General features: G+C 46.6%; 1 protein-coding gene across 2 annotated transcripts in view; it reads left to right on the forward strand.

The window, feature by feature from the left end:
• Window positions 1–4,572, forward strand: part of AK8 (adenylate kinase 8) — a 122,056-nt gene extending 117,484 nt beyond the window's left edge. For both annotated transcript variants that reach the window (XM_063082610.1, XM_063082611.1), the window contains 2 exons: window positions 3,073–3,153; window positions 4,335–4,572. In XM_063082610.1, coding sequence (XP_062938680.1) covers window positions 3,073–3,153; window positions 4,335–4,572 — 319 coding nt within the window. The remainder of the gene's footprint in view (window positions 1–3,072; window positions 3,154–4,334) is intronic.
• The last annotated feature ends 13,472 nt before the right edge of the window (window positions 4,573–18,044 follow it).

Here is an 18,044-nt window from a genome sequence, read left to right on the forward strand (position 1 = left end):
AAAACAAAAACGGGGGGGTGGGGGCATGCACGGGGCAGCAGATCTCAGCTGAGTGGCCCAGGCTCCTCTTGACCCCAAGCCACCCAGCTGTCACACCACGGTGCCAGAGCCTGGATAATCAGAAGCTCCCAGTATGGAATACAGCCCTCTCCAGTGAGGCTCTTCCCAGCGACGTGTTTCAAGTACCAATTTGGTGTCCTCGTGCTTCTGATCTTGCCAGTGTTCCACAAGCCATTCCCTTCAATGACGACAAGCCGTCTTGATACGCTGGGTTAAAAATCTTTCAATTGGGGGCTTGTTTGTTTATGAAGCAGCTTCAATTATCAGGGATTTCCAAACTGGCTTCCTTTCTTTGCCAGCTGCAGTGACAGCCGGGTTTGGTGCTGCTGTTGGAGCTGGCAATAACGGGGAGGGGGGTTGTTCAGTGCTTAAGGGATGAAAGCGCATGGGAACACCTGCACCCCCCGTGTTTACGTGCTCCCCCATCTCACGTGTTTTGTTTGCTGGCTGTTGTTTTGTGGCACGTTGTGAATGGAAGTCATTATCGAGAGTATGTGCAGGGAAGAAGCGGATTTTCATGGCTCCCGGCCCCGCCAGGCTGCTGGGGAAATGGTCGTGCTTGTCATAGGGAGGGGCGGCTGTGGCCGTTGTTGGCACCAGCCAGGGGCCTCCCGGTGCCCGGGAGGAAGCGAGCCTCAGTGAAGAGCATGGGCAAAGTGAGAGAGGGAGAAGGGAGGCCGTGGGAGGAGCTCACACTTTTAAAGTTCACACATTTTCTGAAAGCAAGTGGCCTTGGAGAGACTAGGTGTCTTAGATACCCTTTGGCATCCATCGCAGGAAACCCAGCTCAAACCAGCTGGAGCAAAAGAAGAGAGTCATGTATTCATGTCAGTGAAACACTGAGGAGTACGTTGGCTGCAGGCATAGCTTGACCCAGGGCCCCAAACACTCTTTCTTGCCCTCCCTCTGCTGTCACTGGGGAGGCTTCATTCTCAGGTAGGTTCTCTCTGGGTACAGGCCCCAGGCAACCCTGGGCTTCCATTCCATCAGCTTTGCAGCCTCAGCAGAAATGAAGCTCCTTTTTCTGCAGCAAGCCCTGGGCCAGCCTCTCACTGGCCCAGAGTGGGGCAGCCCTGCATCCTGAACCAACTCCTGTGGCCAGGACCAGCCAGCACTCACATCAGTCACCTCTGAGCTTCGCTCATGCCCAGCCCTGCAGCCCTGGGGCCAGTTAGTTCCCACCAAGCCACAGGGATGGGAGGGGGTCTGGATGGCTCCCCAGAGGGAATTGTGAACACCAGCAGGTTTCTGCAAACCCAGGGAAACTGGGTGGGTTCAAGGACTGTGTACAGAATCTGGGGCAGCCCACCTTTGCCACCTCTTCCCAGTCTGCCGTGGCCAGGCCCTTCGTCTCTCTGGAAAACATGAGGTTTGGGCTCAGGCCAGTGGTTCATAATCATTTTTAAGAACTGGCACTGAGAATCTATTGGAGGCATAGACCCAACCCTGCCAAACACGCATTCTCGCAACCAGAGCTGTGGCACCTGCATTTGTTCACGCTCCATCCTAAGGCTGCTCTCAAGCTCGTGCTACGGACATTTGGGGCCAGAGAATTCTCTTGGTGGGTGCATCTTGCACATGGTAGGATGTTCAACAGCACTCCTGGCCTCTAACTACTGATGCTGGGAGCATCCCCCCTCCTGCTGTGAAAACTGAAGATATCTCCAGACATTGCCAATTGTCTTCTGGGAGGCAAAATCACCCCTGGTCTAGAACCACTCTCCTAAGTAAGGTTTTATATAAAGAAAGGGCTCCATTGCCCAAAAACCATGGGGGTGGAGACTAAACCACTGGATCTAGGAGTCGAGAGGTATATTCCCAGTTACTGCTGGTCTGAGAGTCTCTAATTTCAGCTGTTGGCTTTGAGTGTCCTGCTCTTTGGGTTCAGGGCTCTTTCATGAAGGAAAAAGTGAGAACAGCCACCTCTACCAGGAGGGCACGGCAGTGAGGGGGTCTGGACCTCAGGAAAAGTATCCTGTCATGAGAATGATTAAATTATAATAGCTGCCACATTTGAGCACTGAGTCTGCACAAACCCTGCACTAAGCTCGTCATGCACTTTATCTCATTAAATCTTCAACACTAGGGAACTATCACTAGCCTCATTTTATAGTTGAGGAGACTGATTTTCAGAGAGGTTGGGTCAGTGGCCCGAGGTCACACAGCAAGCCCACAGTGGAGGCGAGATTCTAAGCCAAGTCTGACGCTCCAGACAACACTCCGCCTTCCTGTAAGAATGGAGCGTCTGCTCCCCTGCAGCTCACCTGAACAACGCCCACTCCCCCAGGGAGCGATGGGGGCTGTTCCTGAATCAGGGGAGCCCTTCCACCCTGCATCTTTCCCTGGTGAGCTCTGAGTCTGGTACCCCGGAGCCCTTGAGTGATGACTCCTAACAACTCCACCCATGTGCTGGGAGTGGTGCCGATCCCAGTGTCAGGGTGACAAGAGTCCAGACTGTGGTTCTCCCTAGGTGACCACAGTGGTTGTTCTGATCTTAATTCTGCCCAAGATTGAATGTACAGAGGTGACTGGGTGACAACATAGAGAGGCCAGTGCCATCAAAAGCAGAGTGTCACAGTTCCAAGAGAGGGGCCACGCAGGAGCACAGGGATGGTCAGGAGGCAGCAGGAGCAAGGGGATATCTCAGCCCAGGGCCTTTATGTGGTTTCTGCAGGAAGGGACAGGCAAGGCAGGGAGGGCAGTCTGAGCAAGCTTAGGATTGGCTGGTCATTCTGGCAGGCTCTGCAGCTGGGCCTGGGTGGCTGACGGCAGGGGAAATGCTGGCTTGCCGTGTGAGAGCTGGAGGAAGGAGGTGGACGGGGGCACAGGCTCTGGACAGGTTAGTGTGGATGTGAAAGGTGTGTCCGCAGGCGAGTCATCTGCTGGCTCCAGGAACCAGCTGGCCCTGGGTGGAGGGTGCAGTCTCTCCAGGATTTGCAAGGCCCCAGGATGTCAAAGCATCATAAAGTCCAGAAAACAACAAACATGATTAACATAGTTCTTTCCCCATAGGGTGTTTTTCCTGAATGTGCCATTTGATTCTATCATTGAGCGGCTGACTCTGAGGAGAACTGATCCCGTCACGGGAGAAAGGTTCGTGCTGGGTTGCTGGTGGCTGGCCATCCAAGGGAGCCTCCTATCTCCATCGGGCTGACCAATGCCACGGTGGAACTGCTCCAGGAATGACATGGTGGCTACCGGGAGAAGACTCCAGAAATGGGGTTTATTTACTAGCTCTTCTGAGCAGTATCTGCTGACCCGCTTTGCCTGGAAGAGTGAACAGGAAATGCATGCCCAGGGGTCCGCAGCTACTCACTGGCAAAACTCTCACCAGCTCTGTCCTGGGGGCTTCAGCTCTACCCCAGCATGTGGAATGGCTGCATTGGCTGGGTGTCACCATTCCTGCCATGGGGCCTTTGCTGGAGCCCTGACACATCCCACAGGGGGCTGCTGCACAAACATGTGCCTGTCGGAACTCGTTTGCCTCTGAGCCTTCCCATAGTTACAGGAGGTAAATTCTGGGTTGTTCTGCAGTTGGACCAAGCACAATCACTGCATTCATGTTGAAATGCAATCAATAGTCCCCTCGACCACAAAGAGGTAGATGCTTCCATCTTCCCTGATAACCAGGGCCACGATTCTTGGTAGGGACTCAGGAGTGGGAGGGTGACGGTGGGTGTGGGGTGGGAAGGAAATGCCAGGGTTTTCTAAAATACTGACCTGATCTGTCATCCCTGCTCCTAGGGGACAGTCTATGAGTGAACCATCTTGTAGCCCTGCCCCTGAGGTCTCTCTCGACAGTGACTGGCTGTGGTATTTCCTGTCCTCTCCACTCACACTGGTTATAATGTCCCGCTGCCCCATTTGACTGTAAACTCCACAAACATAGAGGCAACGTCTGTCTCATTTACCATTCTGTTGTCAACAGCAGATGTAATGCCAGACTTGTAGCAGATGCTTGGTAAATATCGTTTTGAAGAATGAAAAAAGAAAAGGAAAGGAAAGAAAGAAAGGAATTTGACACTTACTCTATTATTGTATTCTGTCCTCCTGTCACTGATCTCTGTTCCTCTTCATGTCTTGAGTAGGGACCGTGTCCTGGATGTCCCTGTAGCTCCAGGGTCCAGGCAAGGGTGTGTACACAGCTGGTGCACACTGTTTGTCAGCAGTGGTGATGATGACCAGAGCACACCGACTTCGTGAACAGAGAGTCACTTTCTCCCGTGCCCCCTGGGCCCACCCATGGGTCACCTGTTTTCCCTCCTCCCTTGTAGGTACCACCTCATGTACAAGCCACCTCCGACCATAGAGATCCAGGCTCGCCTCTTGCAGAACCCAAAGGATGCTGAAGAGCAGGTCAAGCTCAAAGTGGATCTGTTCTACAGGAATTCAGCTGAGCTGGAGGAATTCTATGAGTCGGCTGTCGCCATCAATGGGGACCAGGACCCGTATACGGTCTTTGAATACATAGAGAGTGGGATCATTAATCCCCTGCCCAAGAATGTCCCCTGATGGGTTCAGAGCAAGGGACATCCCCCAGGGAAACAAGTTAATCCCCTACCCCCAACCTTCTGGAAACCTCCGCCAAGCCAATAAAGAGTTCTGGGTATAGTCTTGTGTGTCCTGAAGGTGGGGTGGCTGGAAGGTGGCCTTATGTGGGAGTCTGGAACACAGAACAGATGAAGCCCACAGAGGCGGTGAAGTAGAGGGCTGCAGGCCGGGTCTCTGGAGTCAGATCTGGGACGAGCCCTGGCTCCAGCAGCAACGACACACTGAGTCCTTGGATAAATCACGTAGCCCTCAAGGCTCTCTTTTCTCACAACCAATATGGGAAAAACAACAGTAGCTGCCTCATGGGGCTGCTGTGGGATTGAATGAGGTGATGCAGGTAAAGCTCTGAGCACAAACTATATGCCCAGCATACAACAAACACTCAGTAAACGCAGCTTTAAAGCACCACCGTCTGTAGAGCGGCACCATCCAGCAGAACTCTCTGGAATGAGCATGCTCAGGTCTGCACCGTGCCATGCGGCAGCCACTGGCCGCAAGTGGCTGATGAGCACTTGAAATGTGGCTAGTGCAACTGGAGGACTGGTCTTTAAATTTTATTTAATTTTCACAAATTTAAATTTAAATAGCCACCTGCAGCTAGCGGCTGCCATACTGGACAGTGCAGTTCTAGACAGCCTTAGCTGTTTCTTCAGACTTGCTTCCTTCGGGTCCTGTGGACTGGGAAGAAATAGTCCCTCTGGGTCTGCAAAGCCCCCGGGGCCCAGGAGTGGACACCAGAGGGACAGCGAAGCCTTAGGCTGATGGAGTAATTAATCCTCTTCCATGTGTCCCTCCCCCATCACTTTCTTTTACCTTCATAACAGTCCTCATTAAGTAGGTACTTGGGAATTCCCTCCATGCGTGTAGAGGACACTGCAGCCACAGAGGGTAAGTGACTTGCCTAAGGTCAGCTGGATGCTAGGCTAGACCTGAACCCAGGCCTCTGTGCACCGCAGGTAGGTGCTCTCTGCCTGTGGGTAGCCTGGGGTCCTGGCCTCTGGGGCTCTGGGAAGCTCAGAGACTCTGGCCCTAATGGCTAAAGCCTCCTCTAGCCTGGGGGTGCCCAGATCCCCTCCAGCAAAGATCTAACCCTGGCACTGGCCATGATGGCTCAGCTGCTATGCACTGAGCGAAGCCTCCCGGTGCTGGCTCACCCCCTTCCTCCAACCCAGCCCCCGATCTCCCTGTTCTGCTTGGCCTCTGGCTACCATGTCCATTAGGGGCCACCCCTGCCCATGCCCCAGTTCTTCCACATACCCCCACACACCACCCTCCAACCCTAGGGAATAGGGTTCTACCTCAAACTGCTCTCACAGTGTGCACCTGCCCACTAAGCCTGCATTCAGGTGGCCAGTACCGGCCTGGCTAAGGGTCACTCCCCTGACCCCGGTTCTCCCCCTCTGCCTGTCGTTCTGGGTGTGGATGTAAATCCTTAGACAAAGAGATCAAAGCACATTCATTTATTCAGTGAATATATTAATGCTCACTCAGTCCAGGAGATGGCATCTGCAGACCACCTACTCTCTGGGGCCACCCGCACCACTGTCCCTCCTTTTCCCCCACCTGCCGCCGCTCTGCGCCGAGCTTTCTCAGTGCAGCACACGTGGCAGGTGGTGTTCCTGCCAAGGGCGTGAGCCGTGGACCCCAGCGGCCTGGTTCTGCATGCTGCTGTGCGACCTTGGGCAAGTAACTTAACTTCTGTGGGTCCTTGTAGAATTGTAAAATAGAGAGCAAAATAGCAATTCCTCCTAGGGCTACTGTGAGATGAAATGACTTAGTACGTTCAAAGGCTGTGGAGCGAGCAGGGTTCAGAGTAATTGCTCAGTAAACGTCATTGTCATCAGTCTCCTCTAACTCTCACCACTCCCTGTAGGGACAGAGCTGTTTTTATCCCTAGATGAGGAAACGGGCTCAGGGAAGTTCAATAACTTGCCCACAGCTGCACGTGGTCAGTGGCAGAGGGGACAGGACCCGAGTCCCCTTGTCGGCTGTCCTGGAACTCCATGTGGTGATGGGCGCCGGCCCTGCTCTCCCGCTGTTGCTGGCAGGGTTGGGGGGAGCATCCTGGCATCGAGGCCCCTGCCTAATGTGCAGCCCGGCCAGGGGCCAGTGCAGGACGCCCACGCCCTGCGGGAGCTCCACAGGAGCAGACGTCACCTGGCGACCGCCCGAGTGCTAGTTCCGCCACAGATGTGGGCAGTGTACGGTGCTGGTGGCCCTTGGTGGGCCCCTACTGGGGCGGCCTGGCTGGAGGGCTCAGTGTCTGATTCCAGCCCCGGTGATGGTGGTCTGGAGGGCACTCCTGCAGCTAGAGGGCAAACATCTTGTTCATTTCCAGATGTTAGAAGTTGACTGACCTGCCCTGCTTGAAGTTGACTACCGAGGTCTGATTAATGTTAACGTGCAAGAGATCAAATCGCTTCTGTACTGTCACCATGAACGCAGCCCCACGGCTCATTTCCTACCTTTTTTAAGCTACATTGTCACCACCCTCCTAGCCCATCACCTTCCTTATGTCTTGCCTTTAGGAGGTTCCCTGCCCTGCTCTGCTCTGCCCTGCCCTACGCGTGGCAGTGGGAAATCCACCTGGTGCGGGAGGCATCTGTGGGGTGTTCTCCTGTCCCCTTCTGTTCATTCCCACAGCCTCCCCAGATGTCCGTACTGTGGGACCCTGCACCAGCACTGCAGCCAAAGAGACCAGGGCCAAACCTGACCCAAGGTGGGCCAATCAGTTTCTCCCAGGAATTTGGAATGAGGAGGGAAGACGCTCCAGTCCTGCAGCTTGCAGGAAGGAGAAGACATTTGGGGTCCATCTGGCCCATGTGCAGATTAACTTTCAGAGCAGTGGAAGTTAATCTGGAGAAAACAGTGAAGCAGGCACATGCCTCCCTCATTCATTCAGCAAGTATTTATTGAGTGCCTACTATGTGCCCAGCACTGGGGACATGGCAGAGAAGATAAAAGGACAGAAGTTCTGCCTGTTTGAGGCTTACATTTTATGGAGATGTCAGAGTGAGAGTGAGGCTTACATTTTATGGAGATGTCAGAGTGAGAGAGAAAAACAGACCATCTGATTTCTGAAGGTTCCTGAGGCCCATGTCTGGCTGTGGATAGCCTCTCAACACACTCACTTTTTACCCAGGGGTGTCGGATGAGATACATGAGCACAGTGGTACAATCAGGGCTGGAGGTGCACCCAGGGGAGCAGGTGGGAGGGAATTTAAATGAGGCCATGACTCACGGGAGACCTCCCAGGGGAGGCGAAGGTGCTGTGGAAGCTGAGTTTTAAGGCACAGATGAGGGTTCAGAAGCATGAAAAAAAATGACATATTACTTGACCATAGAACATGTTTCCATTTATGAAAATAGAACTATATGATAAATATTTCGATTAAAATATATTCCTTATAAAAAATCCAATCAATACAACAGAAGCACATTACATGGGAAGGGAAACTCCTATCCCCACTCCACAAGCCCTTAACTGTCGTTCACTAGAGATAAGCACAGTTAGGGGTTCGGGGTGCTGGTTGCGGTGGATGGACGGATGAGTGGATATGAACGCCGATGGGGTTGTATTGTACATGTTGCTCTGTAACCTACTTGTAAAAAGGAATTGTGTTAAGAACACTTAACATAAGGCCTACTCTCTCAACAAGTTTTCATGTATACAATACAGTATTGACAACCACAGGCACAATGTTGCACAGCAGATCTCCAGGACTTACTCATCCTGCGTAACAAACTTTATACCCTTTGAACAGCGACTCTCCTTTCCTCCTCCCCCAGCCCCTGGCAACCACCATTCTACTCCCTGCTTCTGTGAGTCTATTTTAGAAACCTCATATAAGTGGAATTTTGCTGTATTGGTCCTTCTTCATCTGGCTCATTTCACTTAGCATAGTGTCCTCAAGGCTCACCGATGTTGTAACATATGGCAGGATTTCCTTCCGTTTAAAGACAGAGTAATGTTCCATTGTGTGGATATACCACATGTTCTCTATCTACTCATCCATCGATGGACATTTAGGTTGCTGCTGCATCTCCGCTACTGTGGATAATGCTGCAGTGAACATGGGAGTGCAGGTATCTCTTTGAGATCCTGATTTTAATTCTTTTGGATAATCTGCATTGGTATTCAGCTGTGTAGTGTAGTCAGCTCTCCAGTTCGGTACATATGGATGTGCATTTTCAGTTTTAATTTGTATTCTTGCTTTCGTTTAGCTGTGCTTCTTCCAGGCTGTGAGCTCAGGTGGAAGCCACTTTGGTCTGATTGCCACATGACTCATTGTGCTTGCCAGGACTTAAACAGGGGCAGCTATGCTGCCCACTCCCTGGTCTGAGCTGGAAAAGACAGTGTCAGAGGGGTCTGTGAACACAAACAGGCAAGACCACCATGTGCTGGACATCGGTGCTGTGCCAGCCCCCATGATGTCTTTGCACACTCTAGCTCATTGCATCCACAAGAGCCAGGCAAAGTGGAAACCCTGTTATCCCCATTGTACAGATGAGAAAACTGTGTCCTCAGGTCACACAAGCAGTGGGTGGCAGAGCCAGGGCATGTGCTTCCACTCTGCTATCTTGAATGGCACCCTGAGCCCTCCACCTGTCATGACCAAGGTAGCAGCACCGTCCAGCCTTCGAGAGAGAGAGCTCTGGCTGGCAACACCATGGGGATGGATTCTCTCTGCTGCAGAGGAAATACGAGTTGGTACAGTCATCTTGGAGGGCACCATGACAGCATCTGCTAAAATGTGAAATGCACCTAACATAGTCACTTTGCTTCACATATTCGACATGGGACAGTGCCACTTCTCAATTTCTACCCTTGAACTCTTGCACACGTGCACAAGGAAACACATACAAGGATGTTCATTACAACGCTTTGTAATAGAAAAAAGAGAAAGAGAAGAGAGAACCCAAATGTCCTTTTTTGATGAGGCAGACACTGATGGGCACCTTCCCTTTTTAGGGTTTCCTTCCTCTGTGCCACCAGAATATAGTTTGCTCAGGCTGCTAAGCTAACCAGATAAAAATTTTGATGTCCCTCACAGATAGGGTGGCCTTAAAGCATAGTTCTGGCCAATGAGATCTTTCAGAAAAGCTGTCATTTTCCTCATCAAAGCTCGGGGGGGGAAGAGGGAAAGGGGTAAACGGGGACCGCGTTCCCATACCTGGACTATGAGCTCCAGTTTCAGTGGAGCAGCATAAGTCCTGCACCCATGCCTGGGCCCCCAGTCATTGCCAGAGGCTGCCCGGTGCTGACTGTCTTAGACTGAACAGGAAGTGCTCAGCCTCCCCTGGACACCCAAACTGTGTGCTGAAGGAGTGAATGCCAGAACCAAAAGAGGACTTGCTGGGAACAAGGAAGACTAGGGTCGTAGGAAGACAACCAATAGGATCCCCTCCATTCTTCCCACAGAGGGAGAAATGGAGGCCTGGGGAGGGAAGGAATTGAAGTCTCCTGCCTCAGAGCCAGGGCTCTCTCCTCCCCTGGAGTTGTCCCTTCTGCCATGTCCATTTTACAGCTGGAGAGACTGATGACTCTGGCCAGAGCCTCGAGCATTTGAGAAGGGTACCATGTCTACTCTTAACCAGTGGATACCAAGGTCATTATTAAAGCTGTCTCCATCAAGTAAAAGTAGGGGGAAAAAAGGTGAGTTAATGAATATTTCAGTTCATGCATTTCATAGACATTAACCAAGCACCTACTCTGCCTGAAGCAATTGCTCTTCTGGGGCTATAACAGGTGACAAGACAAGCAAGGCCCTGCACTGTGTCCCAAACCCATTTTACACTTGCCTGCAAGCACGGAGGGTCAACTGTCATCTCCAGATGCCACGAAGTGCAGAAGGGCCAGGACCAAGGCTCTAGGACCAAACAACAAAGTTCGCCCTTCTTTAGCAAAACAGTTTCCTAATTTTTTTCACCAGCAGCCCAGAAGCTCCAAACAGGCTTCTGACTTACCAGTCTGGTCGATCCTTCCCTGGAGCAAGAGGGCAGAGGTCGAGTTTCACTGCTGTCACTTCTGTTTAACTGTAAACTGTTTTTAGTGATGCCCAAGCGTTGACGTCCAGTTTTTCCTATCAAGCTCATATTTCCTTTGCAAATCTTTTTCAACTGATCCTGAGCCCAAAGGCCAGATGAGAACGCTGACATTTAATTTTTATATAAATAATCATTAGGACACTAATTGGTTATTCTCAGAAACAACAAGACATTCAATGATCTCTGGGGGGAGAGGACAAAACTGTGGACCCATCCACAGGCCCAGGTGGGAGGTAATGGAGGGGAATGCATGAAAATGAATTTTCTAGCCACTTGAATACATATCGTGTACACACACATGCATGCACATGAGGACACTTCAAAAAGTTCCTGGAAAAATAGAATTTAAAGATAATACTAATCTTTCCAGGAACTTTTTGAAGACCCTTTGTGTGTGTGTAATATAAATATATAATATACGAAACAATTTTATTGAGAAATAATTCACACATCATAGAATTCATCTACCTAAAGTATACATCGTGCTGGGTTTTAGTCCATTCATAGAGTTGTGCAACTACTACCATTACCTAGTTTTAGAACATTTCATCACCCCCAAAAGAAACCTCATATCCATTAGCCATCTCTCTCCATTCCTCCCACACCCAGCCTCTGGCAACCACTGATCTACTTTCTGTCTCTGGATGTGCCTATTTTGGACATTTCACATAAATGGAATCATAAACGGCCTATTGTGTGTGGTTTCTTTCACTTAGCATAATGTTTTTAAGGTTCATCCACATTGTGCCTCGGAATAGAATTCCTGGGTCGTATGATAACTCTATGCTTAACCTTTTGAGGAATTGCCAGACAGTATTTCTAAAGCAGCTGCACCATTTTATATTTTCATCAGCAGTGTATGAAGCTTCCGATTTCTTGCCAACTCTTACCACTATCTGTCTTTAGAGCCATCCTAGGGGTGTGAAGTGGTATCTCACTGTGATTTTGATTTTCATTTCCCTGATGGCTAATAACATTGAGCATCTTTTCAGATACTTATTGGCCATTTGTATATCTTCTTTTGATGTCTATTCAGATCCTTTGCTTATTTTTAAATTGGGCAGTTTATCTTTTTATTATTGAGTTCTTTATATATTCAAGATACAAGTCCCCTATCAGATACATGATTTGCAAATATCTTCACCCATTCTGTGGGTTGTCTTCACTTTCTTGATCGCACTGTTTGTAGCACGAAAGCTTTTAGTTTTGATTGAGTTTAATTTGTCACATGTGCTTTGGGTGTCATATCTAAGAAAACTTTGCCTAACCCAAATTCACAAAGTCCCTCTGAGAAAGGCACTTTCTCTAGGGCAGTGGCTCAGCATGTCAGAACTATCTGGGTGGGATGCTTGTCTGATAAATGAAGACTCCCGGGCTCCGTCCCCAGAGAATCTGATGCAACAAGTTCAGGGTGGTGCCTGGAAATCTGTGTTTGTAGCAAACATTAGTGTTGATCAAGTGTCTGTGGACCTGAACTTTGAAGACTGCTACAATGTTTTTGTGGAGGATCCTTGTAGTTAGAACACAAAAATTCAAAAGTAACTGCAGAACCAGTTCTTGTCAACATGGCAGATTAGATATCCTTTGTCCCCTCTTAAAAACTGTAAAAATCCTAAATGCAATATAGGAAAAAAAACCCAAAAAACCTATAAATGAGCTGGCAAGAAAAAGTGAAAATATGCAGAGGCCAAAAATGACATGAAGTTACAAATCCAGAGAGATGGGTGAGGGCTGAAACTGGAGCTGCCTGGTAAGTGTCTGCTGACCTAGGTGGCCCAGAGCTTCATTTGAAATGGTCCACCCGTGGGAGACTGGAGACACACCGCAGAGTCCCCACGAGGTAGAAAGAGAGGCTGGGAAGAAAGATTTGCAACGCATGTAATCAAATAGGATTGGTGTCCAGAATATGTAAAGAACTCCCAAATATTACCCAAACATGAGCAATTAGAAAAATGGACACCTACATGAACAGGTTTTTAACAGAAGAAAACACGAACAGCCAATTAAATATATGAAAAAATGCTTAACCTCATTCGTAATCAGGGAAATGCAAATTAAAATCAATAAGATATGCCTGCACACCTGCTACCGACCCAAAAGGGTTCATCACCTGCTGCGCGGTCCAGCCAGTAAGTCTGCACACCACAATTTGCAGTAGAAAGACCAGCTGTAGTATTGAGTGACCACTTAAGGAGAAGGGGGCAGCAAATACATCACCTGTAGGTCTATTTCTTTTCTGTTTTTAAAAAGCACGTTGTCTTATAGCCTTGTGTGCCTCATTCTTACTGTCTTGGCCTGGCAGTCTTTGACTGAATGCCAAACATTGGAGTTTGAGGCCTAGAATAGCCTCTTCCTCAAGACAGTGAGGATACTGACCGACCTGGATTACCTCAACCCAACTTCAAGGATTGAAATGATTTGAAGCTGGGTTTCAGTCCCTGAGAAAATCAGTCTATTTTCAGTTCACCTTTACTCTTAAGGTGTAGTCCTTTGGATTCCCAACCTAAAAGGTGGAAGTTTACTAGGGTACTCCCTTTCTTGGTGGACAATAATGTCCAATTTTTGTTCCTGTTATGCAACAATGTCAACTGCTATGCTCAGCCTTTTAGATTCCCACCTGCCTCTTCTGGAATTGGCAAATGTGTCCAGGGAAAAAAATCAACCCCCAATTCTGGGCTCACCTCTCAGAGACTCCTTTTCCCAGAAGTTGGCCCAGTTATTTCTCCTGCCTTGTTTCTGCACTTGTTTGGTCTCCAACTTTCAAAAACATATTTTAATTTTTCTTTTTTTGTCTAGCTTTTCTGCTTGTTCTCAGCAGGAATATTTGTCTGAAATGTTTATCGTTGCTGAAATCCCTGCAATTAGTATTTCATTTAAATTGTCTCAAAATGGAGTAGCATGAATATTTTGGCTTCTTTTGAAGTTTCTTATTCAATAAATTTTAAGTGATGGGCAGAATTAAGATCAATTTCCCCAGTGGATAGGAGGGTTAGCTTCCTTTAATCTGAAGGTGAATTTTAGAGAAAGAGTGAAATAAGCCAGACTTAAGGAGGAGAAGGGATGCACTACAGTGGACCACCCTATTTGTCTTCTTTAGGAAATGATGGATTTAATATTAAAAATCCTGTCCTCATAAAGTAAATAGTAATTGATGTAGTGATGCTGAGATTCTCAGGTAAGACTGGCACACAAACAAAGAATCACTACAGACCAACAACCCATACAGCCCACTGGCAGGCAGCACAGAAGCAAGGCAGCGAGCAGAGTTTGAATTCATTTCTGGACCAATAGATTTCAAACATAGAACCCAGATCAGCAGTACGAGCATCACCCAGCAATGCGTTAGAAATACTGACTCTCAGGCTCTAGCCCAGACCTACTGAATCAGAAACTGAGGGTCGGGGTTGGGGGTGGGGGGGCCCAACACCCTATGTTTTTAACAAGTCCTCCAGAGCATTCTTTCTTTTTTTTTAAATGGCAAAATATGTATAAATTGCCAATTTAAGCCTTTTTAAACATACAATTGTGTGGAATTAGTTACATTCACAATGCGACCACTACTACTATCTATTCCCCAAATTTGTCATCACCCTAAACATAGACTCTGTACCCACTCAGCAATAACTCCTCATCCCTTCCCCCCACCTTCTGGTAACCTCTATTCTACTTCTGTCTCAGATTTTTTTTTCCTTAATTGACCCATGATAATTATATTTATGGAGTATAACGTGATATTTGGGTACATTTATACAGTGTGCAATGACCATATAAGGATATTTAGCATATCCATCCCCTCAAACATTTGTCACCTCTCTGTGCTGGGAACATTCCACATCCTCTCAACCAGCTACTTGAAGTAATACAGTCATTTGTTGTTGACTGTGGTCTCCCTACTCCAGGGTATGCTAATGTGCACGAATCAACCACTGATGGAGACTGCCTCTACCATAAGCACAGACGACTATTTGCACAAAAACCAGTCTTTTTACAAATAGTACACAATGCTTGTTAAGAGCTCATACTTCCTATTGTCACTTTCCTCACCAAATACTATTTAACTGACATTGATAAGAATATGTGATCCAACATACTACCGAATCTCTATTATTTCCCCTTACATTCCTCATACTTTTTCGGGAATAAACCACCAGCCATACTGAGCTGATTCTGAGGTAGTTCTGGTGGCCACTTCCCTGACGTTTCTCTAATACAGCTCTTTCTCCTCGGAGCATGTCTGGGCATTACTCAGACTTGCTGGAGGTGCTCAGGCCTAAAGAGGTTTCTAAACTTTCCTACAAACCATGTGAACCTCATAAAATAGACACAATATACAAATAATTCTGTCATTTATTTATTTTGAATAAAAAATTGGCCAAAATAACAATACTAGTGGCTCTGCATACAAAACACAACATATTCGAGGTTATTTCACATTTACAAAACTGCCATTATGTACAGCACTAGATATTCACAGCAACTTTATTAGACTCTAAGTACTAGAATCATATGAGCAATTGCGGGGAATCCAAAATGAGAAAAAGCTCAAAACCAGTGGTTTTCCTTAATGGATAAATGGCCAACCAGCTGATTAGTAAAGAAATAGAGGATGTTACCCTTTTCTTTAGTAATAACTAAAATAAGATTGCCCCACAGGGTTGTATACCGACAAACAACCACCCTCCCAAAATTTCCATTTCATTTGCTCTGTAATCTTCCCCACTTCAAACTTTTCCCAGAAACCTCAGCCCTACTATCAGATAAAAGCTCAGAGCACTAGTACATTGTCTTCAGGAAAAAAAGGTTAAGTAGCGCTAAGGATATTGCATGGCCTGGTTCAACCCGTGAAAACCAGTTCAAACCCAGGAAAGAACTCTGCCCTCTTCTGGCATTAGTGGCTTTGTACTGTTGAACACACTGGAAAAGTGAACCATGTTTCATCCTGAAGAAGGCAGGAAGTCACTCACTCATTCTACACGGGATGAGCACCTACCCTGTACAAGACACTTTGCATTAGGTGCTGCGGGAACAACAAAGATGAAACAATTCCTGCCCCTGAGGAGCTTACAATCTAATGATGAGCACTATGTACATACATACAATGGAGAGAAAGAGCCAGTATTTCTGGATTGGGGGTATTCCAAGCAAAATGCATTATTCATAAAGCTTTAAATTTAAACACTAAAAGCCTAAAACGAACCATCTAATCAGATGGTAAGAATTTAAAAAACAACTCCTTTCTATAACCTTAAGTTTTTAGATGTCTGCTCTTTTTATTTAAAAAATGTCATATGTAAACATACATATAATTCAAAGCCAAGCACAAAGATTAGCATTGGATAAACATAAAACGTATATCACTATACACTACACATTTTCCTATAGTCTTATTTCTGGTTTCTGTTTTTTTTTTTTTTTTTCTTTTTTGGTGACTGGCTAGTACAGGGAACTGAACCCTTGACCTCAGTGTTACAAAGCTGTGCTCTAACTAACTGAGCCAGCCAGCCAGCCCATCATATTTCTATATAAACAAGTTTGATATTCACTTTCCTTTCATACAAAGTACAAATCTGAATCAAAGCCTTGAAAAACCTTAATTCTTAGGACAATTGCATTTAATTTTGTATTAGTACCAAATGTGAGAGAAAGAGAGTGAGAAAGCGAGAGAGACCTAAACCCTACCAGTCTGTTCGCTGAGTGTACATTGACAAAGTAGGAAGGCCCCCGTGCCGTCACTATGTCTACAGTCCAATCCTACCATGTTCCAGGATCTTTTTCTTTATGTATGGATTTCATGATGGTGAGGAAAGCAACTTTAACATTAACAGTAAATACAAGATTTAAAGTTCTGAAATTTAATTCTACCCAACCTACTAGTAGAATTTCGTTTAGCCCATACCTTTATTATTTCAGTATGAGAGTATGATCTTTCCCTTTTTTCAACTCTTCTCAAGCCTAGAATGAATAAATAAGCTCTTAGACCATGTTGGTAAATTATACAATATTGTTCTACATAAACTCACTGACTAGGACCCCAGGTCTTATACTAAGTCTCTCCCCTATAGTTATGACTCAAAGAAAATGCAAGATAAGAAAAGCTGAACCACCTAATCAAATAAAGTGATTGGGGGAGAAATACTGATATACTGAAAGAATTAATCTCTTTATAGGACAACTTATAATCAGTCTTCTGTTAAATTTCATTTCTACACCAAGTTTTCAGAAACAGCACCATCTTAGAATCATCTATGCAGATAAGAGGCTGCATTCTATCTACAAGACACAGCCTAGCTAACAAGTCCTGAACTGATTTATACCTGTGCCATGGAAATGAATTCACAATCTTCCAGAAGGCCTTGCTGCTTCATCAGGATAGTGATGCTATAGTACTTTAGGTAATTAGAAGCAACTCTGTATTTGAGTTTGGCTTAGTTCCATTTAAGGACAGTCAAATTTCACCTGCACTATCTTTAAGTTATATAGCAGATACCATGTTAGCAGACATGAGGGAGATTTTAACATTAAAAACCTCTTTTAGCTTCAAGAAAGAGCAGTTCAAAGTCTAATAACAGTCTAAAATTAAGGCTGCTAGTTGATACTTTCACTAATAACTAAAACGAAAACAATTCATTTCAGTTAGATTTTTTTAGAGGCATTTTTTAAATCTGACAAGCTTGAGGGGAAAGGTGAGATGCTTGAGACATTCCCCAGTCTCTCTGAATTGCTGAACTCCACCAACACACAGGAGAGAGTGTAAGTGCATCAAGATACATCATAATGCATTATAGAAGCCAAGCAGAGACTCAGAACAATCCATGGTAGGCTAATTGTAGAGAAGCATTTATCTGTCTGGCTGTTTACTCCTTGTACTGACTTTGCCTGTAACCCATTCCTTTTGGCTTTAAACAGATTTTTTTGCTTGTAAAGAATAATACTGACTGGGAAGGAGGTCAGGGAGGACAGGGTGTGGCAAGGAGCTAAAAATCTCACCTCCCTTAGCACAGTCAAGTGTTACTGAGCATCCTGACAGGGAAATTAAGAGCTTTGAAAAAACAACAAAAACAAAACAGATACAACTTACCAAGTTGTTAACAACTATACTACCTTTAGAAAGAAATACGACCATTTCATAGTTTCTTCTAGGGAGACCCACTACACGAATTAGCTTTTAGAAATTTTACCACTAATCCATTTTTCTTTCAAACATGAAATCTGTTAGGTCTGAACATGTCATATAGCTGAGAAAACTAAAGGAGTGGAAATCAAAAGGGCCTCTTTGAGAAGAAAGAGCAAGACAGAGGTCAGGAGCAGAACGGATAGATAGGCCCTATGGAAATCAACCACTGACACTAATTCCTGGTTTCATTCCAGGAATTGTAGCGATTCAC

Source organism: Cynocephalus volans, chromosome 17 (genome assembly GCF_027409185.1).
Source record: "Cynocephalus volans isolate mCynVol1 chromosome 17, mCynVol1.pri, whole genome shotgun sequence".
Lineage (NCBI taxonomy): Eukaryota > Metazoa > Chordata > Mammalia > Dermoptera > Cynocephalidae > Cynocephalus > Cynocephalus volans.